Source organism: Typha angustifolia, chromosome 13 (genome assembly GCF_048772165.1).
Source record: "Typha angustifolia cultivar Huaian chromosome 13, ASM4877216v1, whole genome shotgun sequence".
Lineage (NCBI taxonomy): Eukaryota > Viridiplantae > Streptophyta > Magnoliopsida > Poales > Typhaceae > Typha > Typha angustifolia.
This window is the reverse complement of record NC_133251.1, coordinates 683,648-700,636: the sequence shown is the minus strand read 5'-3', so window position 1 is coordinate 700,636 and position 16,989 is coordinate 683,648. Positions and strand designations below refer to the sequence as shown.

General features: G+C 40.8%; 5 protein-coding genes across 5 annotated transcripts; 3 read left to right on the top strand and 2 right to left on the bottom strand.

Moving 5' to 3' along the window:
- Positions 1 to 3,048: 3,048 nt before the first annotated feature.
- Positions 3,049 to 7,405, top strand: LOC140774679 (IQ domain-containing protein IQM2-like). The gene is made up of 10 exons (XM_073117765.1): positions 3,049 to 3,256; positions 3,689 to 4,198; positions 4,291 to 4,405; positions 4,496 to 4,561; positions 4,657 to 4,745; positions 4,827 to 4,917; positions 5,005 to 5,151; positions 5,234 to 5,326; positions 5,417 to 5,518; positions 5,638 to 7,405. The coding sequence occupies exons 2-10, from the start codon at positions 3,753 to 3,755 to the stop codon at positions 6,397 to 6,399; spliced, it is 1,911 nt and encodes a 636-aa protein (XP_072973866.1). The 5' UTR covers positions 3,049 to 3,256; positions 3,689 to 3,752; the 3' UTR covers positions 6,400 to 7,405.
- A 221-nt stretch (positions 7,406 to 7,626) lies between these two features.
- LOC140774680 (uncharacterized) lies at positions 7,627 to 9,693 on the bottom strand. Its single transcript, XM_073117767.1, has one exon. The coding sequence runs from the start codon at positions 9,529 to 9,531 to the stop codon at positions 7,861 to 7,863; it is 1,671 nt and encodes a 556-aa protein (XP_072973868.1). The 5' UTR covers positions 9,532 to 9,693; the 3' UTR covers positions 7,627 to 7,860.
- A 219-nt stretch (positions 9,694 to 9,912) lies between these two features.
- On the top strand, positions 9,913 to 11,212 carry LOC140774682 (small ribosomal subunit protein eS28-like). The gene is made up of 2 exons (XM_073117769.1): positions 9,913 to 10,022; positions 10,722 to 11,212. Exon 2 carries the CDS (start codon positions 10,723 to 10,725, stop codon positions 10,918 to 10,920), a length of 198 nt encoding a protein of 65 aa, XP_072973870.1. The 5' UTR covers positions 9,913 to 10,022; position 10,722; the 3' UTR covers positions 10,921 to 11,212.
- Positions 11,213 to 11,839: 627 nt separating this feature from the next.
- Positions 11,840 to 13,072, bottom strand: LOC140774946 (pentatricopeptide repeat-containing protein At4g39530-like). Its single transcript, XM_073118140.1, has one exon. The coding sequence runs from the start codon at positions 13,070 to 13,072 to the stop codon at positions 11,840 to 11,842; it is 1,233 nt and encodes a 410-aa protein (XP_072974241.1).
- An 84-nt stretch (positions 13,073 to 13,156) lies between these two features.
- On the top strand, positions 13,157 to 16,660 carry LOC140774681 (DEAD-box ATP-dependent RNA helicase 36). Its single transcript, XM_073117768.1, has 6 exons — positions 13,157 to 13,937; positions 14,770 to 15,092; positions 15,226 to 15,429; positions 15,544 to 15,625; positions 15,870 to 15,968; positions 16,191 to 16,660. Exons 1-6 carry the CDS (start codon positions 13,302 to 13,304, stop codon positions 16,326 to 16,328), a joined length of 1,482 nt encoding a protein of 493 aa, XP_072973869.1. The 5' UTR covers positions 13,157 to 13,301; the 3' UTR covers positions 16,329 to 16,660.
- The last annotated feature ends 329 nt before the right edge of the window (positions 16,661 to 16,989 follow it).

The window sequence follows — 16,989 nt, the reverse complement described above, 5'->3', positions numbered from 1 at the left end:
AATTGATGTGATATACAGATTTGAAAATAAAAATGGTAAGTTAATAAAAATCTATAAACTTACAAAATTGAAATAAAAAATTGGAGGTTAAAGTTATGCGTCTGATCTTCTGTAAACCCCACCACGTTTGTAAACAACGCATTTGGAAATATCGATGTTCTAAATTCGTCTAAGCCTTTTTATTTGGACCAATTTATCATCCTAACATCTATCATCTATGAACATCCTGCTCTGATCTGCGTAATCCACCGACTTCAACTGATTAGATTTGTGGGTCTTCACTAAGATGAAGAGAGTTGGTAAAAAGGGAAGAACTAATGGTCACAAAGTAATCCGGACCTACCAATGGTGATTCATACTAATGTCCTTTTGAATACCAGTTTTATTAATTATGGGTGGATATGTTTTTAACTACAAATGATCAAAGAATCCATCACTAACATCTCTCTCTCTCTCCCAGTAAACTACTAAAAATCTTCTCACCGACTCCATAAATATTATTTTGAGACAGGGACAGTGAGAAGCAGCTCAGCTGCCTAACTGCAGTCTTCAAGTACTCCTTACCCCATTTCTCATCCTTTCTCTGACGAAACCGACACTTTTCAATCATCTCTCTTCTCTCTCTCTCTTTCTCTCTAGGTTGGTTGTTACTTTCTCTCTCTAGTACTCTCTGGCTGTACCATCTCACATGAGGAGTATCCATGGCGAGGGGCCAACCTATCTTGCTATGGTTGGTCCCATCCCTTTGTCCTTTTTATTCGCGCCCAACTGGAAGGGATGGGTCATGCCACGTGGCAGACGATAGGTGCTGCCATGATCATCTTTGGTGCTGATATATTGACATCTGACGTAATTAAGATAAAAGGTTTTAAATTTTCTCTTTTCAATCACTACTTTTGCGTTTAGATGGAGCATGCTTCTTACTCCTAGTAAAATGATCTCTTAATTATTGTTGTTGATGTACTAATATCCCATATTGATCGTGGATTCAATATGAGCTGATTTATCTAGATTAGTTTAGAATACCGTTAGATATATATCAACGCATTAATTTTATATATTTAAATATTTTAAATCGTGTTTATAAAAAATCTAAAATTTAGCGATTATAATCAGAGACATCGGAAAATCTTAATCAGCACGACTTTTTGAAACCACCTCGAGGAGGAGGAGATGTGGAGATAATTAGGCCTGACATTCTGTGAATAAAAGAGTTGATACTCTGTTAAAAATTATTATTCATCTTTTTAGTTATTTGCGAATGTGATGACATCTGACATGATAAAAATTTAAAATTCTCTGTACCACTTTAGATAGATTGTACTTCATATTCCTTGACAGGATTAGCCTGGACCCAAATGTTAAATATGCATGAGTTGGTGCATCCGATGGCACCCAAAAATACTACACGAGGTCTAAGATTTAACATATGTAATTAAGGACGTTGGAAGTGCATGATTAGGTCAACTTGCATCAAATCATAATCAGCACACCTTTTAAAGCGTATCCTGGGGATTCGTGACGACAGTTGGACCTGACGGTGACGTTGACTCTTTTCCTATCTTCTTCTATTCCCCTACGCCAACGAAAGCCAAGAGAAACGTCTCCATGTATTTAAATTACCAACATACTTCGGTATGGTATAGTTGACGATCAAATCTTAAATTAAAGTACCCCCAACAAAAGAAGAAGAAGAAGAAGAGAGTCATCCAACCACTCCAATTAATAGAGAAATTAGTGAGTATTCATGAAAAGCAAACGTTAATTTCCCTCTAAATTACATGCATAATAAATATATTTTGTATACTTAGGAGTTTCATATCAACCCCAAACTGAGAAAAGATCACGACAAAGATACGAAGACCCCTTCATTAATTCTTTGCAAGTCACTCCTTGGAAGAAGACTCGCTCTCTTTAAAATCAACAGCAGCGTTGACTTAACTAGACACCAGTGGCGTGTCAAACGAAGTCGTTTCTTGAATCCTCATTAGATTTGGGTATAATTTCCCCTTCCTTTGATGCGTTGACTTAATCCCCTACGGCTGATGTCAACCTCCCCCAAACATTGCGTGAGCCTTGACATCACTAGCACAAGAATGCTTCTTTGAATTCATACTAATCTTTTCCTTTTCTTTTTCCCTTTAGGATTCTTTTTTGGCATATTCTTCTTCTTCATTTTAGCTTATACTAATATTTTATTCAACATTTTTTATAAATTGAAGGATGAAACTCACAAATACATGTAAAAATACATGAGAAAATAAAAGATTTTCCACAATAAACACATAGTATAAAGTGCGATACACGAAGGTATCGGCAAGATGGAAGTCTAAAAGGTAGACATTGGTTTGAATAAGTCAAGAAGGAGAAAAATTAGACTCTTAACGTAGAATAGAATCCACGTGAACTTAACCTTAGAAGAATTCTAGTCACTAACTTGTAAAGAAGTTTCAAGTTGATTAGGTCTTGTAGCAAAGACCACCATGGACTTCTAATGTTGATGGCTCAACCAATAGTTTCTATATTGTTGTTCTTTTTATCCAAAAAGTCTAAAAGACACCTTAAAGGTTGTTTTAATAAGTTAAAAGAGTTAGATGATAGAATGTGCATAATTAAGCTCATAATAATCTCTAGAAAAAACTAGATTTAATGTATGGTTGGATAATGGACTAATTTGTTTATGTATACAATCAAAATTTTCTTCAACCAATATGAACTCAAATAGAGGAAGAAGAAAGAGAGGAGATATAATGCTTAAGAAACAAAATAGATAACCAAAATATAGATAGTGAAAGATCATTAATGAGGGAAAAAAATGGCGAGAAATATCCCTGGAAATGGTCAGTTAAACAATTCGTTTTACGGTGGAATCCGTGTGATATGTGATAGGACTGCATCTCTCAGTGGATTCTCCAAGAACACGTGGATTGAAAAGTTTGTATCTCTCTCTTCTCTCTCTCTCTCTCCCCTCTTCTTTCTTCTGCTCATCTCCTCCTATATAAGTACACACCACCACCTTAGATTAGCTAAAACTATCATTTTGCGCACCTTATTTTAGGAGAGCCGAAAAGGAAAACCACCCTGTTCTAAAATTTCTCCTGACCATTTCTTCCCATTGCCATTACCATTACCATTACCATTACCATCCTCCACTATCCTCTCGCGTTCTCTTCTCTGCCTTTGGTTTCTCTCCTCCTACTCCCTTCTTTCTTCTGGAGGTGGTTCTGAAGGTGAAGAAGACAAGGGACGCAAAAAGGTGCGATTGTGTTGCTTATTTTGTTGGATTTAGAAGGAAATATGAAATGGGTTTTCTTTTTTATGTGTGATTTTGGCCTTTCTTCTTTATTTTCCAGTTTTGATAGAGATTTCATGAATTGGGTTGTGTTCCCGTGATGTTTCTCGTTCATAGGTTCATAAGAAATTGGAAGAAAAAGCTTTCTTTTCCAATTTATCCATGAAATTTTGATGCTTTAGGAGATCAAATTCTGGTTCTATCAGTTCTCTCGTTTCATAGTAATTCTCGACTTAATCTTGTTGCAGGCAATTCAATCACAAAGGAAATTTGATTGCTTTCTTGTGTTACATAAACGTGATTTGGTTTTCTTTGCTAATTGCATGCGTTGCTCATACTTGGTACACTAAAAGAAGGTAAATTTTTTTTATCTCAAATCGTCAAATTTCTTTACAGGAGGAGATATAAAACATTGCTGCTTTTCATTCAATTTTATGCTCCTCTCCATTCCAACATCAAAATGGGCTTAGGTCTATCATGTCAAGGAGATGACTACGATCTTTTAGACGAAAGCTTCGAATCTATATTTATGAGATCTTTCCATATCCCGGACAATGTGAAGACAACCTTGCGTTCCGTCAGCTTCAACGGCCGCGACTCGGAGCCCGCCATCGTCAAAGCTTTCGGCTCCGGGAAGCTCATAATCGGAGGATCTCTGAGCTTTAACCGCGAAGAAATGGATCCCTTTCACTTGGAAACCACGATCTCATTAACTAGTCCTACTTCTGAGAAAGATGCAAAGCCAATAGGTTTCACTGAATCAAGGTTTAAGCCTTCAAGAAAGAGGGCGGCGGTTGGAGCCCAAAGCCCAAAACATGAAGCTGCAGTGAAGTTGCAGAAGGTCTACAAGAGTTTTAGAACAAGAAGGCAGCTTGCAGATTGTGCTGTTCTTGTAGAACAGAGATGGTATGGACTTAATTTTGTTTCTTCATTTAGCTTCTATTCAATTCTCTGTTCTTGTTCAGCAGCTAAGATGATCTTTCTACTGTTTAAATTAGGTGGAAATTACTAGATTTTGCTTTGCTCAAGAGAAGCTCTGTGTCATTCTTTGACATAGAGAAACCTGAATCAGCTGTTTCTAAATGGTCAAGGGCAAGAACTAGGGCTGCTAAGGTACTGATGATTGATCATAACAATTGAGCATAGGATTGCGCGATATTTGAAATTTGTCGATGAACTTATGATCTCCTTTTCTTGTCTCAGGTTGGCAAAGGTTTATCTAAGGATGAGAAAGCTCAGAAACTCGCATTGCAGCATTGGCTCGAGGCAGTAAGTATCAGAGATTAAAAGATACCATGAATTATGCAAATATCTGTTCCTCATGGCATGAAGTAATGGTATACTCATTGCTATTCCTTGGACAGATTGACCCTCGACATCGATACGGTCACAACCTTCATTACTACTACGATTGCTGGCTCCGCTGCGAGAGCAAGCAACCCTTCTTCTACTGGTAGATTTCAAAAGTCCTATTTCTTTAGGTCTGAGGACTTCCTGAACCAAATTCTGAAGTTCAACTATTTTGAGTTCACAGGCTTGATGTAGGAGAGGGGAAGGAGGTCAGTCTTGAAGAGCACTGCCCTCGATCAAAGCTTCAACAGCAGTGCATCAAGTATCTCGGCCCGGTAAGTCTCTTCGATGAAACGAGTTTACTAGGATTCTATGTCCTAAAAAGTTTGATCTTACAGAGAGATATTTTTCACAATTTTCAGATAGAAAGGGAGGCCTATGAAGTTATAGTTGAGGATGGCAAGTTCATGTACAGAGGGAGCAGGCAACTCCTAGATACATCAGGGGGTCCCAAAGATGCAAAGTGGATCTTTGTGCTGAGCACATCAAAGAATTTATATGTGGGCCAGGTATAAAATTTTGTTACCTGCAAGTATTCTTAACTTGCCAATCTTTTGATAAATTATTTGACCTCATTATTCTGCATTGCAGAAGAAAAAGGGAACATTTCAGCACTCCAGTTTTCTCGCTGGAGGAGCTACATCTGCTGCTGGGAGATTAATAGTTGAAGATGGCATTCTTAGGGTACATACAAATATATATTAGTAGAATTATTTGCATCTCATCACTGAGATAATGTTAATGAAGTTGGCTAACCTCATTTTGTTTTGGCAGGCTGTCTGGCCTCATAGCGGCCATTACCGCCCTACGGAAGAAAATTTTCTGGAGTTAATGAGCTTTCTCAAGGAGAACAATGTCAATCTTATCAACGTTAAGGTAAGCTTCCTACTTCTATTCCTACTTATGTTTGCATTAAGCTTACATTTAAAACTTAATGGATATTTACAATGGAGTCAGTATCTGACTTGATTTATCTTGCTTTCCATTTCATACAGTTAAGTCCAACAGAAGATGAGGAAGACTTCTGCAGTAGACTAAGAAGCAGCCATTCCATCTTCATTAAACCTGAAGAGGAGATGAAGTACTCTCATGCTCCTTGTGGAACAGAGGACACAATTACATCAGAGAGGAGAAGCTTATTAGAGGCTTCTGGAGGAGCACATCCTACTAGTTTCTCTACTGAATCAAAACTAAAAGGAGAAAGCATGAGAGAAGAATCACCTAAGTTGGATCTTCCAGACAAGCTTCAAAAGAAAGTACTACAGGACCCAGAAGAGAGTGAAGAAGAAGAGGATGTAGACGAACCAGCGAGGCTCAGTTCATCAGAAAATGACGAAACCCTGAAAGTATCTACATCTGATAGACATTTCGAGTACCGCAAATCAAACCTATTTGCTGAGGAGCAGGGAGAGGAAGAAGAACCATCTGTACCACCAGAGTTGATCCTTCATAGGATCAACTCAAAGAAAGAAACAAAGTCATACCAGTTGGGGAAGCAGTTATCCTGCAAGTGGACTACCGGTGCCGGACCTCGGATAGGGTGTGTGAGGGACTACCCGTCGGAGCTCCAGGTCCGTTCATTAGAACAAGTGAACCTGTCTCCGAGATCTGGAGGGCCTCCTAGATCTGCTCCTCTGAGAAATATAGGCAGCCCGCGTACAAAACAGACAGACACATCTACACCAAAACAAGAGTTGCAAAAGCAACAACACACACTTGGCAGTTTTAGATGGAGAGAAAGTTCTTTAAATAAATAAGATTGTATGTGCAGAAAAGAGGTATACTAAATAACTTACTTTTCTAGATATTGTAGAGGAACACTTCCTTCAAACATCCTGAAGTTTTGGTGAATGAATACAACTCAATACAATTCCTTTAAAAGTTACCCAGTTGAATTTTTGCTGACATAATACTGTGTAAAGGCTATTTCAATATTCCTTTTGAGGTATAAGTTAAAATCTTGTACTGAACATTGCACGCAGTGTAACAAGTGATAAACTCATAAAGCTCAAGAATGTGCTGATTGTAAGACTTGTCCATACCAAAGTATTATTGTCTTCTCTTTTAGTACATCATACAGTTAAACTATGGAACTACCAATAACAGCAGTCATGTTCTCTTTAGTACATCATGCATCATATCTTCTGTATCATCCTTGTCAACAAGCATATTGTGCTCTATCAGTACATTTACAACCTTCGAAGATTTTTATCAAATTGAACTCTCTCTAGCACTTGGAATAAATGCCCATGCATCTGTTGGTAGGCAAAAGGAGTGCATTTTCAACAAAGGAAGTTGAATGCTGAACACAAAGAAGATATTCTGTACAGTTCTCGTCAACAAGTAGAATACTCCATTCTGGCAATTTAACCAACTAGGAGACAGATCATTTTGAAGCATAATCAGATGGTCCTCGTTCCAACTTACTTTAAAAAAAAAACTCCTTCATGGAGGTCTTAATAGATCTGTATTGATGATCAAAGTTACGCTACAGTTTAACAAGTGTAATGGTCTGCAAAGTTTGGCAAACGCTAAACTTAAACAATCCACAACTTCTCAATTCACATAAGTTATTCAACCACAACACTGCAACTCAATTTCAGGAAAGGTTAAGCATATTAGCCACTATTCACAAATAATTGTGGTAGATACTGTTATTATAGGAGGTGTATCTTGAATTATCATGAGGTTATTTGATTTATAAGAGTAGAGGTTTGGTTGTTCTCAAACAACAATTTTCTGATTCACAGCAGTGAAGCACCAACAAGACAAAGCGCAATAAATTCAACTCCAGATAACCTTGGATTCAGTAATATTCATTTTCTTGTTAAGATTACAGTTAGATACTTTTTTGAATGTACTATATTTGGATTCTTTCAGTTATCTAAGCCATTCAGCTAAGAAATGCAAATGGTCTCTAAGTTAATGATCAAAGCTAAAGGAAAGAAATGAAAGACCACATTGTAAATTTAGCTAATGAGAGCTCAGGCAACAATAGTAGATGAATCTATAATCAATTGACACAATGTGACAATAAAAAGATAAGACAGAAAGCAAACAAAATACAATGACAAGTACTTGTCGGAATTCGTCATGATTTTTCAGTTGCAAATCATTTGCCTAGTCCATTAGCATCAAGAAGTACCTCGCCAAAAATCAATAGGCATCAGAACGAATCACACCATTGTTCCCCCTCCTTTTTGCTGCCCGAGCATGCCTCAGCAGGTGTTGATGCCATCCTTACAATCTCTTGTCAAGTTACTGAATGTTTCCACCTGTGTTTTTGCCCTGTAGAGCACCTCTGTATCCACAGCCACTCTCATATACCCATCAAATGTCACCGGCTTCCCATTGTTGAGTGCCACTGTCTCATTATACCACTCACTTGTGTTCCCCCACATCTCCTTATAGTCATCAAGCAAATGCACCTTGAAGTGTGACCGCAACTTATCGAAATAGTTATAGAACGGCTCATTGGTAGCAATATATAGATTCCTCATTGGCTTAAGCACCTTTGTTAGCTTATCCACAAGTGCTTCAGGCGATGTGTCGGCATCCAGATTGGGCCATAATTTAATGTCTTGAGCTTTCCAACCCCTGACTACATGAACAGCATCATAGTCCCAATCCAACTTTCCAGCAATCTCCGACACAATGTTCATCAGTCGCTTTGACTTCCAGATAGCCTGCCAGGGCCGCTGCACGTACTTTGCAGCCCGGCCCTCACACACCCGATACCAGTAGTTCTCCGGCTCGGGCCCATCAAACTGCCTCCAAATTATAGTGTTCTTATCCTTCTTGAGTTGCATTGGAGTAACCTTATAAGTAGGCACCTTGCGAACCGAGATCCGACCACCACCCTTCTTGCCTCCTGCCCGGTCCCACCGCCTCCAATCTCGCAAAAACTCTCCCTCCTCCACCACCGATGCCGACTCCTTCAAATGCTCAAAATCGAAATAGAATCTAAAATCCTTTCCCTCCTCGTCCTTTCCACTCGGGGTATAACTCCCCGAGAGACAAACACCTAGATCCATCACGAAGGTCCGATTCAAGAACTGCGCCTCCCCGAGACCACAAAGGAAGCTCCACAAGTACTGATTCATCCCCTTGCAGTAGTCGCCTCCCCGGGTATAGTACAAGTACTTCCCTTTCTTGAATTCCGACTCAGATCCGACGGTAGGGATGGTATCGTTGATCTCGACATCCGTGATCTGGGCTACCGGAGGGGCGGAAGGCGACCGAGGGCGAGGCCGGGGCTTGGCTGCGTTGATCCCGGAGCGGAATTTTCCGACGAAGACTATATCGAGGGTACAGTTCTCACCCGGGACGAGGCGAAAGCGGCGGTAGTCCTTGTACCGCCGCCAAGACTTCTCCTTTCTATTGCGGAACCTCCACGCCGCGTCGCACTCCCCGGGTTTCGGCCCCGGGACCGGCGTATCGTAGCTCAAGAACACGATGGATTTCCGGAAGAACGCGCGCGAGTTGAACTCCTTGATCGCAGCCAGGACGCGGGGATCGGAGCAGTTGACGACGTCGCAGGAGGGGGATGAAGCATTGAGGGTTGGTAAGGGGGCGGAGTCGGGAGGAACAGATACGACAGTAGGAAAATTAGAAGGGGATGGCAAGGGGACGAGGTCTTCGCCGGTGCGGAGGAGGGAGTCGTCGTTCTGGAAGGTGGAGTTGTGGATCACCGCAGAGAGGGAGGTGGTGAGGGCGGCGGAGGACTGGAACCAGGGGTCGGGGGGTTGGTAGGTGATAGCGATGACGGTGACGACTAACACCGAGACGACGAAGGCGGAGAAGCAAACGTTGCCGATTACTTTGATTAATTTCTGACTCAAGGGTATATCGGCGCCGGATTGTGCTGTCCCCCCCGTCGACTCCTTCATTGGGGATAAATGGACGGAATAAGTGTTGGAATAACGTGGATAGTGGAATGAGATCTGGGATCGGGAAATCGTAAGGGATGAAGAGAGAGAGAGAGAGAGAGAGAGAGAGAGAGAGAGGGCAAACGGTGAGCGGACCGACACTGGTAGGTGAGATATTGTCTTTCGACGCGAGGGGTGAAGTGAGGTGACTGCTGAGCTGTCGGGATTTTTAAGATGTTTTATTATTAACAAAACAAGAGTATTCTCTATATGTTCGATTTCAATTGGATCCGCACAATTTTACCTGGACGGGTTATCGGGTCCATCGCCAACCCATTGGAACACTCGCCTTGGATGTTGAGGGCAAATCAGTCATTCAAGGCGTTCGAGTCAATAAATAAACCATCAAATACGATGATATCCTATATATAAATAACAAGAGCTAGGGTTTTGCCTTCTACTCCAGCCGCCGCCTCGTCGTGAGATCGGAATCGTCTTCCTTGGATTGAGAGGTGCTTAAGATCACTTTCTTGCAAATCTCCACTTTATCTTACCACATTGATTTCTCGTACATATATATATTCGTGGGGTTTAATTTGTTTAGCAGGTTGTATTATAATTACAACTCTTAGATTAGGAGAACAGAACTTTGTGTCATCTTGTGATCTGTCTTATGATTTGGCTTTCATATTTGTTCTCTTGTTGTGATCTTTGTTGCTCGAGGATATTTCTTGTGGATAATTTGGCGTTACCAGTTGTGATGTCCGCCAAATGCACATGTAGATACAGCATATATGTCATTTTCTATATTAGTTTCACTTCAATACTTAACAGGTGGATTCCCTCCCCATACTATCTTCACGGTATCTATTTAAGTGTGAAGATATAAAACTCTATATCATCATCATCTAACCTTCTCTGAACTATCTGGATAGGCTAGCATATGAGTAACATTTGACAAGAATCCTAGAAGTATTTATTATTCATAGATTCTTATTCTCTTCTGTAGACTAGCATGATATAGACCCTCTAAACTAGCGGGAAATCCTGACTGAGGCTAATCAAGCAGTATAAGGGCTAACTATAGATATGATCGACATTTGGAATTCAAATAGTCATACTGAAGCTCTTTTTTCGGTAGCCCTTTTGTTTAGTCATTAACTCTTCTCCTGGGCATTGTGTGATTCCTTTAATGGTATTTGCATATGCAGCATGGAGTCGCAAGTAAAGCTTGCAGTTGTGGTGAAGGTCATGGGGCGGACTGGTTCGAGAGGGCAAGTGACCCAAGTCAGGGTGAAGTTTTTGGATGATCAGAATCGTCTCATTATGAGAAATGTTAAGGGCCCTGTTAGGGAGGGGGATGTCCTCACCCTTCTTGAGTCTGAAAGGGAGGCTAGGCGGTTGCGCTGAAGCCGCTGTTCTGCAATCTTGCTTGGAAAAACAGGAGCCTCTGTCAGACTTTTGGTCCATCCACTTCAGTTCATTTATTTTTCCTGTAGTATGTGTTTGAGAAGGTGTCTAGTATATCAATTTCTTGAGAGTATTAGATTTGAAGCTTGAAAGGTGATTTGACTTTTATTTTGTGCTTTTTTGCACTTGGAGAAAGAGTTTTTCAGACTCTAATTTTGGCACCTTAATCTTCTAAGATGATGGTTATGTGAATTTTGTGCATGAGTAGTTGTGCACACATGTTTTAAGAGAATTCATGGTTTATAGACTTAATTGCTTGTTATTCCTCTTAACAGGAACTAAGTTATAATGCTTGGAGTTTCTGGTTGAGGTTCTCGAGTTGCCTGTTTGCTAATTTCAACAGAAGTTCCAATTTAATGTTGCTTATACAACTTCCTCATCATGATTTTCTTTTAGGAAAGTGATTAGCTAATAGTCCTGCTTAAATTTTATGTAGCTATATCAACATCAATATATATCAAGGTGATCTGCTTAAATTTTATGTAGCTATATCGACATCAATATATATCAAGGTGATCTAGCTTAATTTTTTCTCTCATAACATAATAACAATTCTGCTAGGATTAATTCTTTCTTCTCACTGCTTTCTTCATGGTTCTGATATGATTTGGAGTTCAATGGATCGGATGGAGAACATCTAAACAAGAGGAAAACTGAAACAGTTCTTACAAGTATAACATGTAAATGATCAACTTGCCATTCCTCGCACTGGGAACACCTCGTAACTGATGATATATCTACAGTTCCAAATCATTGAGATGATATCCATGTCAACACAAATATCTACAATCTGATAACAAAAGGTTTTGACACTCGACCCATTTCAGGATAATAACAAAGGACTAATTTTCCAACCCAATCACAAAACTTTGGTTAACAGTCTCCTTGTCAACTTACAAGCTTCTTTACTCTCACCACAGCTGCTGTAGACCTCGGCAAGGTCAGCAACCACAGGGTCTTCCACCAGGAGGCCTACCTTAACAACGCTAGCATGCAATTGCTTCCCGTGCTCCAAACTCAACATACCAACACATGCCTTCAGCGCCAAGCAAACAGCGAAAGAATCGAATCTAATATCCAAAGACACCATCTCCACGTACAGCTTCAATGCTTCTATATAGAGTTTACTCCTCACAAATCCAGAAATCATTCTTCCCCACACCTGCAAATCCCTAACAGCCAAATCGTCGAAAACCCGCTTTGCAATCACCATCTTATCACAACTCTCATACAACTCTACAAGCAATCTTAGAGTTTTCATCCCTGGCTTATGCCCAGTTTTGATCATGTGGGCGTGGATCTCCTGTCCCTGCTTCAATGCCATTTCTGCGACACATGGCCTCATCACCGTCGCGTAACCCAATTCATCAGCATCAAGGCCACCGTGAAGTGCTCTCCGAATTAACTTCATCGCCTCCTTAGCTTTGCCATTCCGGCTGTAACCTTCGACCATTGCGGTGCAAGCTTCCGCCGATGGTGTCTCGCCACATTTATCAAACATCTCGCGGGCATCACTGACGCATCCACATTTCGCATACATATCGATCAGCGCAACGGCAACGAACCCGTCGGATTCACATCCGTCCCGCACGATCTCATTGTGAATTTCGATACCAAACTCCAAATCCTTAACACTCGCGCAAGAATTGAGCACGGTGGTGTAAGTGAATGCGTTGGGGCGAACGGATCCGTCGTCTTTCATCGATAAATAGACACCTAGAGCTTCACGATGGAAGCCCGCATTGTGATACATGGAGATGAGATTGGTGTAGGACTCGACGGTTGGGCTGGTCATTTCGTCGAACAGTTTGTGGGCTCGGCGAAGAACCGCTCGGGCAAGACGCGAGCTGCGAGCTTCGGTGCAGCTGCGGAGGAGGAGGGAGAGGAGCGAGGGGTCGGGAGAGAGGGATTGGGAGGTCATGAGGTCGAGGATGGATAACGAAGCTTCGATGCGTTGCTCGAGAGACCAAGAAGAGGAAGAAGAGGAGGAGGAGAGGGGAAGGGAGCGGGGAGGCGCAGGAAGGAGGCGAGGAGAGAGAGAGGGGAAGGGAAGGGGAGGTTGGGGCAGAGATGGAGAGAGCATGGTAGCCATGTGTTTAGAGAGAGAGAGAGAGAGAGAGAGAGAGAGAGAGAGAGAGAGAGAGAGACGATATGAGCTAAGAAGGAAAGGTTGCAGTGATGGGGGAAACTGTGGCTAGAAGTTACTGGGTTTATGATGTGAATCCGTTTAAATTAAATCCAAACCCGTTTAGAATTTTCCACTCGTGTAGAAATTAGAGAATATAAAGACCTAAATCATCAAAGGCGATCTTCTGAGCACGATGGAAGACACCGCCAACTCTCGGGAAGAGGCGCCTTTCCGCCTCTTCTCTTCCAAACCCAAACCCAAGCCTAAACCTAGACCCAAAACCCTAAACCTTAACCCTCCTCCCTCCAATTCCACTACCGCTACGACGGTCGATACCGACCACGGCGACCCCGTCGCTGACGAGCCCGCCGCCGGCGGTAGCGGAGTCTCCTTCGCCGACCTCGGCCTCGCCAAATGGGCTGTGACCACTTGCGACGAGCTCGAGATGCGGCGGCCGACGCCCGTGCAGCGCCGCTGCATCCCCCGAATCCTCGCCGGTGACGACGTCCTCGGAATCGCCCAAACCGGGAGCGGGAAGACCGCCGCATTCGCCCTTCCCATCCTCCACCGCCTCGCCGAGGACATCTATGGGGTCTTCGCCCTCGTGCTCACCCCGACGAGGGAGCTCGCGAGCCAGCTCGCCGAGCAGTTCCGAGCGCTCGGATGCTCGCTTAACTTGCGGTGCATGGTCGCCATCGGAGGGTTCAACTCTCTCGGGCAGTCGCGTGGGCTCGCGAGGCGACCGCATGTTGTTATCGCGACACCGGGAAGGATCAAGACACTGCTTCAGGAGGATCCGGATATAGCTTCTGTTTTCTCCAGGACAAAGGTGGGTGTAGATAATTAGATACTAGCTCTTTCTCTAAGATTTGTTTCTATTAATTACGCTCCCAATTATAAGTTCTATTTCTCCATGGGAGCTCATATAAAGGGTAGATCAATTTACTCATTTCATTGGGAACTTCACTGCATTGATGCTAACTTCTAACAATTTCGGGTCATACAGATTTAACAGTTCTAACTGGTAGATGATTGAATTGTTGGTTATTGGCATCCTTGATCTCAATGTTGTTTACTATCTGCCGTCCGATTAACCCTTGGGTGATAGGCATAAAATACTTGTTGAATCAGATATCTCTTATCAGTATGATTATCAGATTATGGAGAGATGTTACTCAGAAACTGTTTGATAGTCTGAAGAGGATATGAATAGATATATTTAGTTGAACAACTTGTTTTATTCTAGGAAGTTGTTAGTTCATACTCTCTGAATATGTATTCCTCTCTTTTTCCCCTTCTAAATAAGGCAAAGCAAAGCTGAAATATAATTCTTAAAAAGGGTTTTGTAAGATTAGTTTAGAATAATGGACTGCAATAAGATAGGAAAGATTTACAAATATCCGTGCAAAAACACAGGTCATGTTTGAGAATGAATGTGAAATATTTTCTCTCATAATGCATGCTTGTTATTTGTTTTCCTTTTGAATTCCAATGCCAATGTGTCCATAACTACTTGATGCTCTGTAACCCATCTTGTTGGTCCCTTTGCTCATTACATGATTCAGTATCATTATCTGCTTCCCAGTTTAGTGTGTGCTTGAAAGGTGATTTCCTCATACATTTTGGGTGGTGCCTAAAACCAAATAATTTTGGTTTCTCAGTTTCTAGTGCTGGATGAGGCAGATAGGCTTTTGGATGCCAATTTTGAGGAGGAGCTTCGAGTGATATTTCAATGTTTACCAAAAACTAGGCAAACCCTTCTATTTTCTGCAACAATGACAGACAATCTGCGTGAGTTGCTTGAGTTATCTGGCAACAAGTCTTACTTTTTTGAGGCATATGAAGGGTTTAAAACAGTTGAATCTTTAAAACAACAATACATTCATATCCCTCCCGATGGAAAGGAGCTTTATCTTTTCCATATTTTGTCAAAAATGGAGGAGGATGGTATTCGTTCAGCAATGGTATTTGTATCCACTTGTAGGTACGCTCTCTCTTTTTGATTTTGTTTCTTCAAAACATTCAAATGTCTCCTATACTTATATGAAAGTAATAAGAATTTCTGTCACTGGTTTTTGATATTCTTTTTAATAATTCTTCTTTGAATGACCCTTTAGGACTTGCCATTTGCTGGGATTATTGTTAGAAGAACTCAATCAGGATGCAGTTGCTCTACACTCCCATATGTCCCAGTCTTTAAGACTTGCTTCACTAAGTCGCTTTAAATCTGGTCAGGTTCCCATTCTGATTGCCACTGATGTAGCTAGCCGTGGCTTGGATATTCCAACAGTTGATCTTGTTATCAACTATGATATTCCCAGGTTCATCTTCATTTATCTTTTACTATTCTGTAGGCTTTGCTGAACCTTTTATCTATCAGAAAATTATGATACATGTTTTATAATCTGTATCATTTATTTCTCATACCACTACAGGTATTCACGAGACTATGTCCACCGTGTAGGAAGGACTGCAAGAGCTGGCAGAGGGGGCCTCTCTGTAAGCTTTGTCACTGAGGTATAGTGTTCAATGATGCTTTATCTTAATATCTCTCAGTTATACTGTGTCAAGATGATTCTTTGCCAGGAGATGTAATGAAATGGTACATGAAGAAGAGGTGAGATAGAAAGTGCACCACTATCTTGAACAATCAAAACTAAGCTTGTTTATGTCTTGAGTTGTGGCAATATTCATACATATTCCTTTCTTTAGCAAGACTTTTGCTTGAGTTGCTAAACATTGATATTTTTATATTCTACAGAGAGATATAAATCTTCTTCATGAGATAGAGGACGTTATAGAAAAGCAGTTAGTTGCATATCAGTGTGAAGAGAAAAAGGTCCTTGAAGATATTACCAAGGTAGACTAGTTGCCTTCATCTCCTTTTGTGATTTATTTATAGAATGTGTTATTGTTCCTTAATAAAGTAACCAACTGTTTTACAATATTAGATTGTATTTGTTTCTTCGTCGTAGTTATAATCATCAAAATCATTACCAGGAACTTCCATTTGACCCTGTGGTCATAAATCTTAGCTGGAACTAAATTCTAGTAGATTTGATCTGAATTGCTTGCATATCAGGTGTTCAAGGCTAGACGTGTTGCAAAAATGAAGATGATAGACGAAGGATTTGAAGATCAAGCACAAGTCAGAAAAGAGCAGAAACTAAAAACATTATCAGAGAAAGGCCTGCTAAATAAGCGGAAAAGGAAAAACTGACTGCCTGTGTGTTTTGGTGATTAATATTCATGTACAAGTACCAAAATTTTGTTACAGTATCAAAATATCTACAAGTGATACCCTTATTCAAATCTTCTCTGGTTTTAAGATAGGGATAACCTTGTTCTATTTAGACAATGCTTGTCACATTGTCCTGAAGGGGGAGGCGTAGTAAACTTGTGTTTTGATGAGAGAAAGTGGTGTTTGTTTTATTGAGAAATTTTCTCACCTTGTCCTGAATGGGCTCTTACTGAAAAATGATCGAAGTTCTAGTTTATTATAAGATTCTTTTGTAAGTTAAACAATCACTTGTCTTCCTGACAGAACTTCCGTATGTCTCCTATAATGAAGAAATTTAAAAGTATCTTGAATTCTCTCGAACTATCATTCCTTTTGTCTTGATAATTTTAGCCACCAGTTGCTTACCCTAAGCACATCATTGAGGCAAATGTATTAATTTTGACATCTAAATGTCTATCATCCCTACAAATGGCTGTACAAATTGTTTGATATATCAGGACAAAAAGCGTTAATCTTTTTGGTATTCAAATGAATGGTTGTTAACATCTATGCCTTCGATGATGCCCTTCTATTATCCATTTCTACAGCCATAAATTATGACTCAAAAGACTCGTTTAGGAGAAGATCGATGTCATTCCTT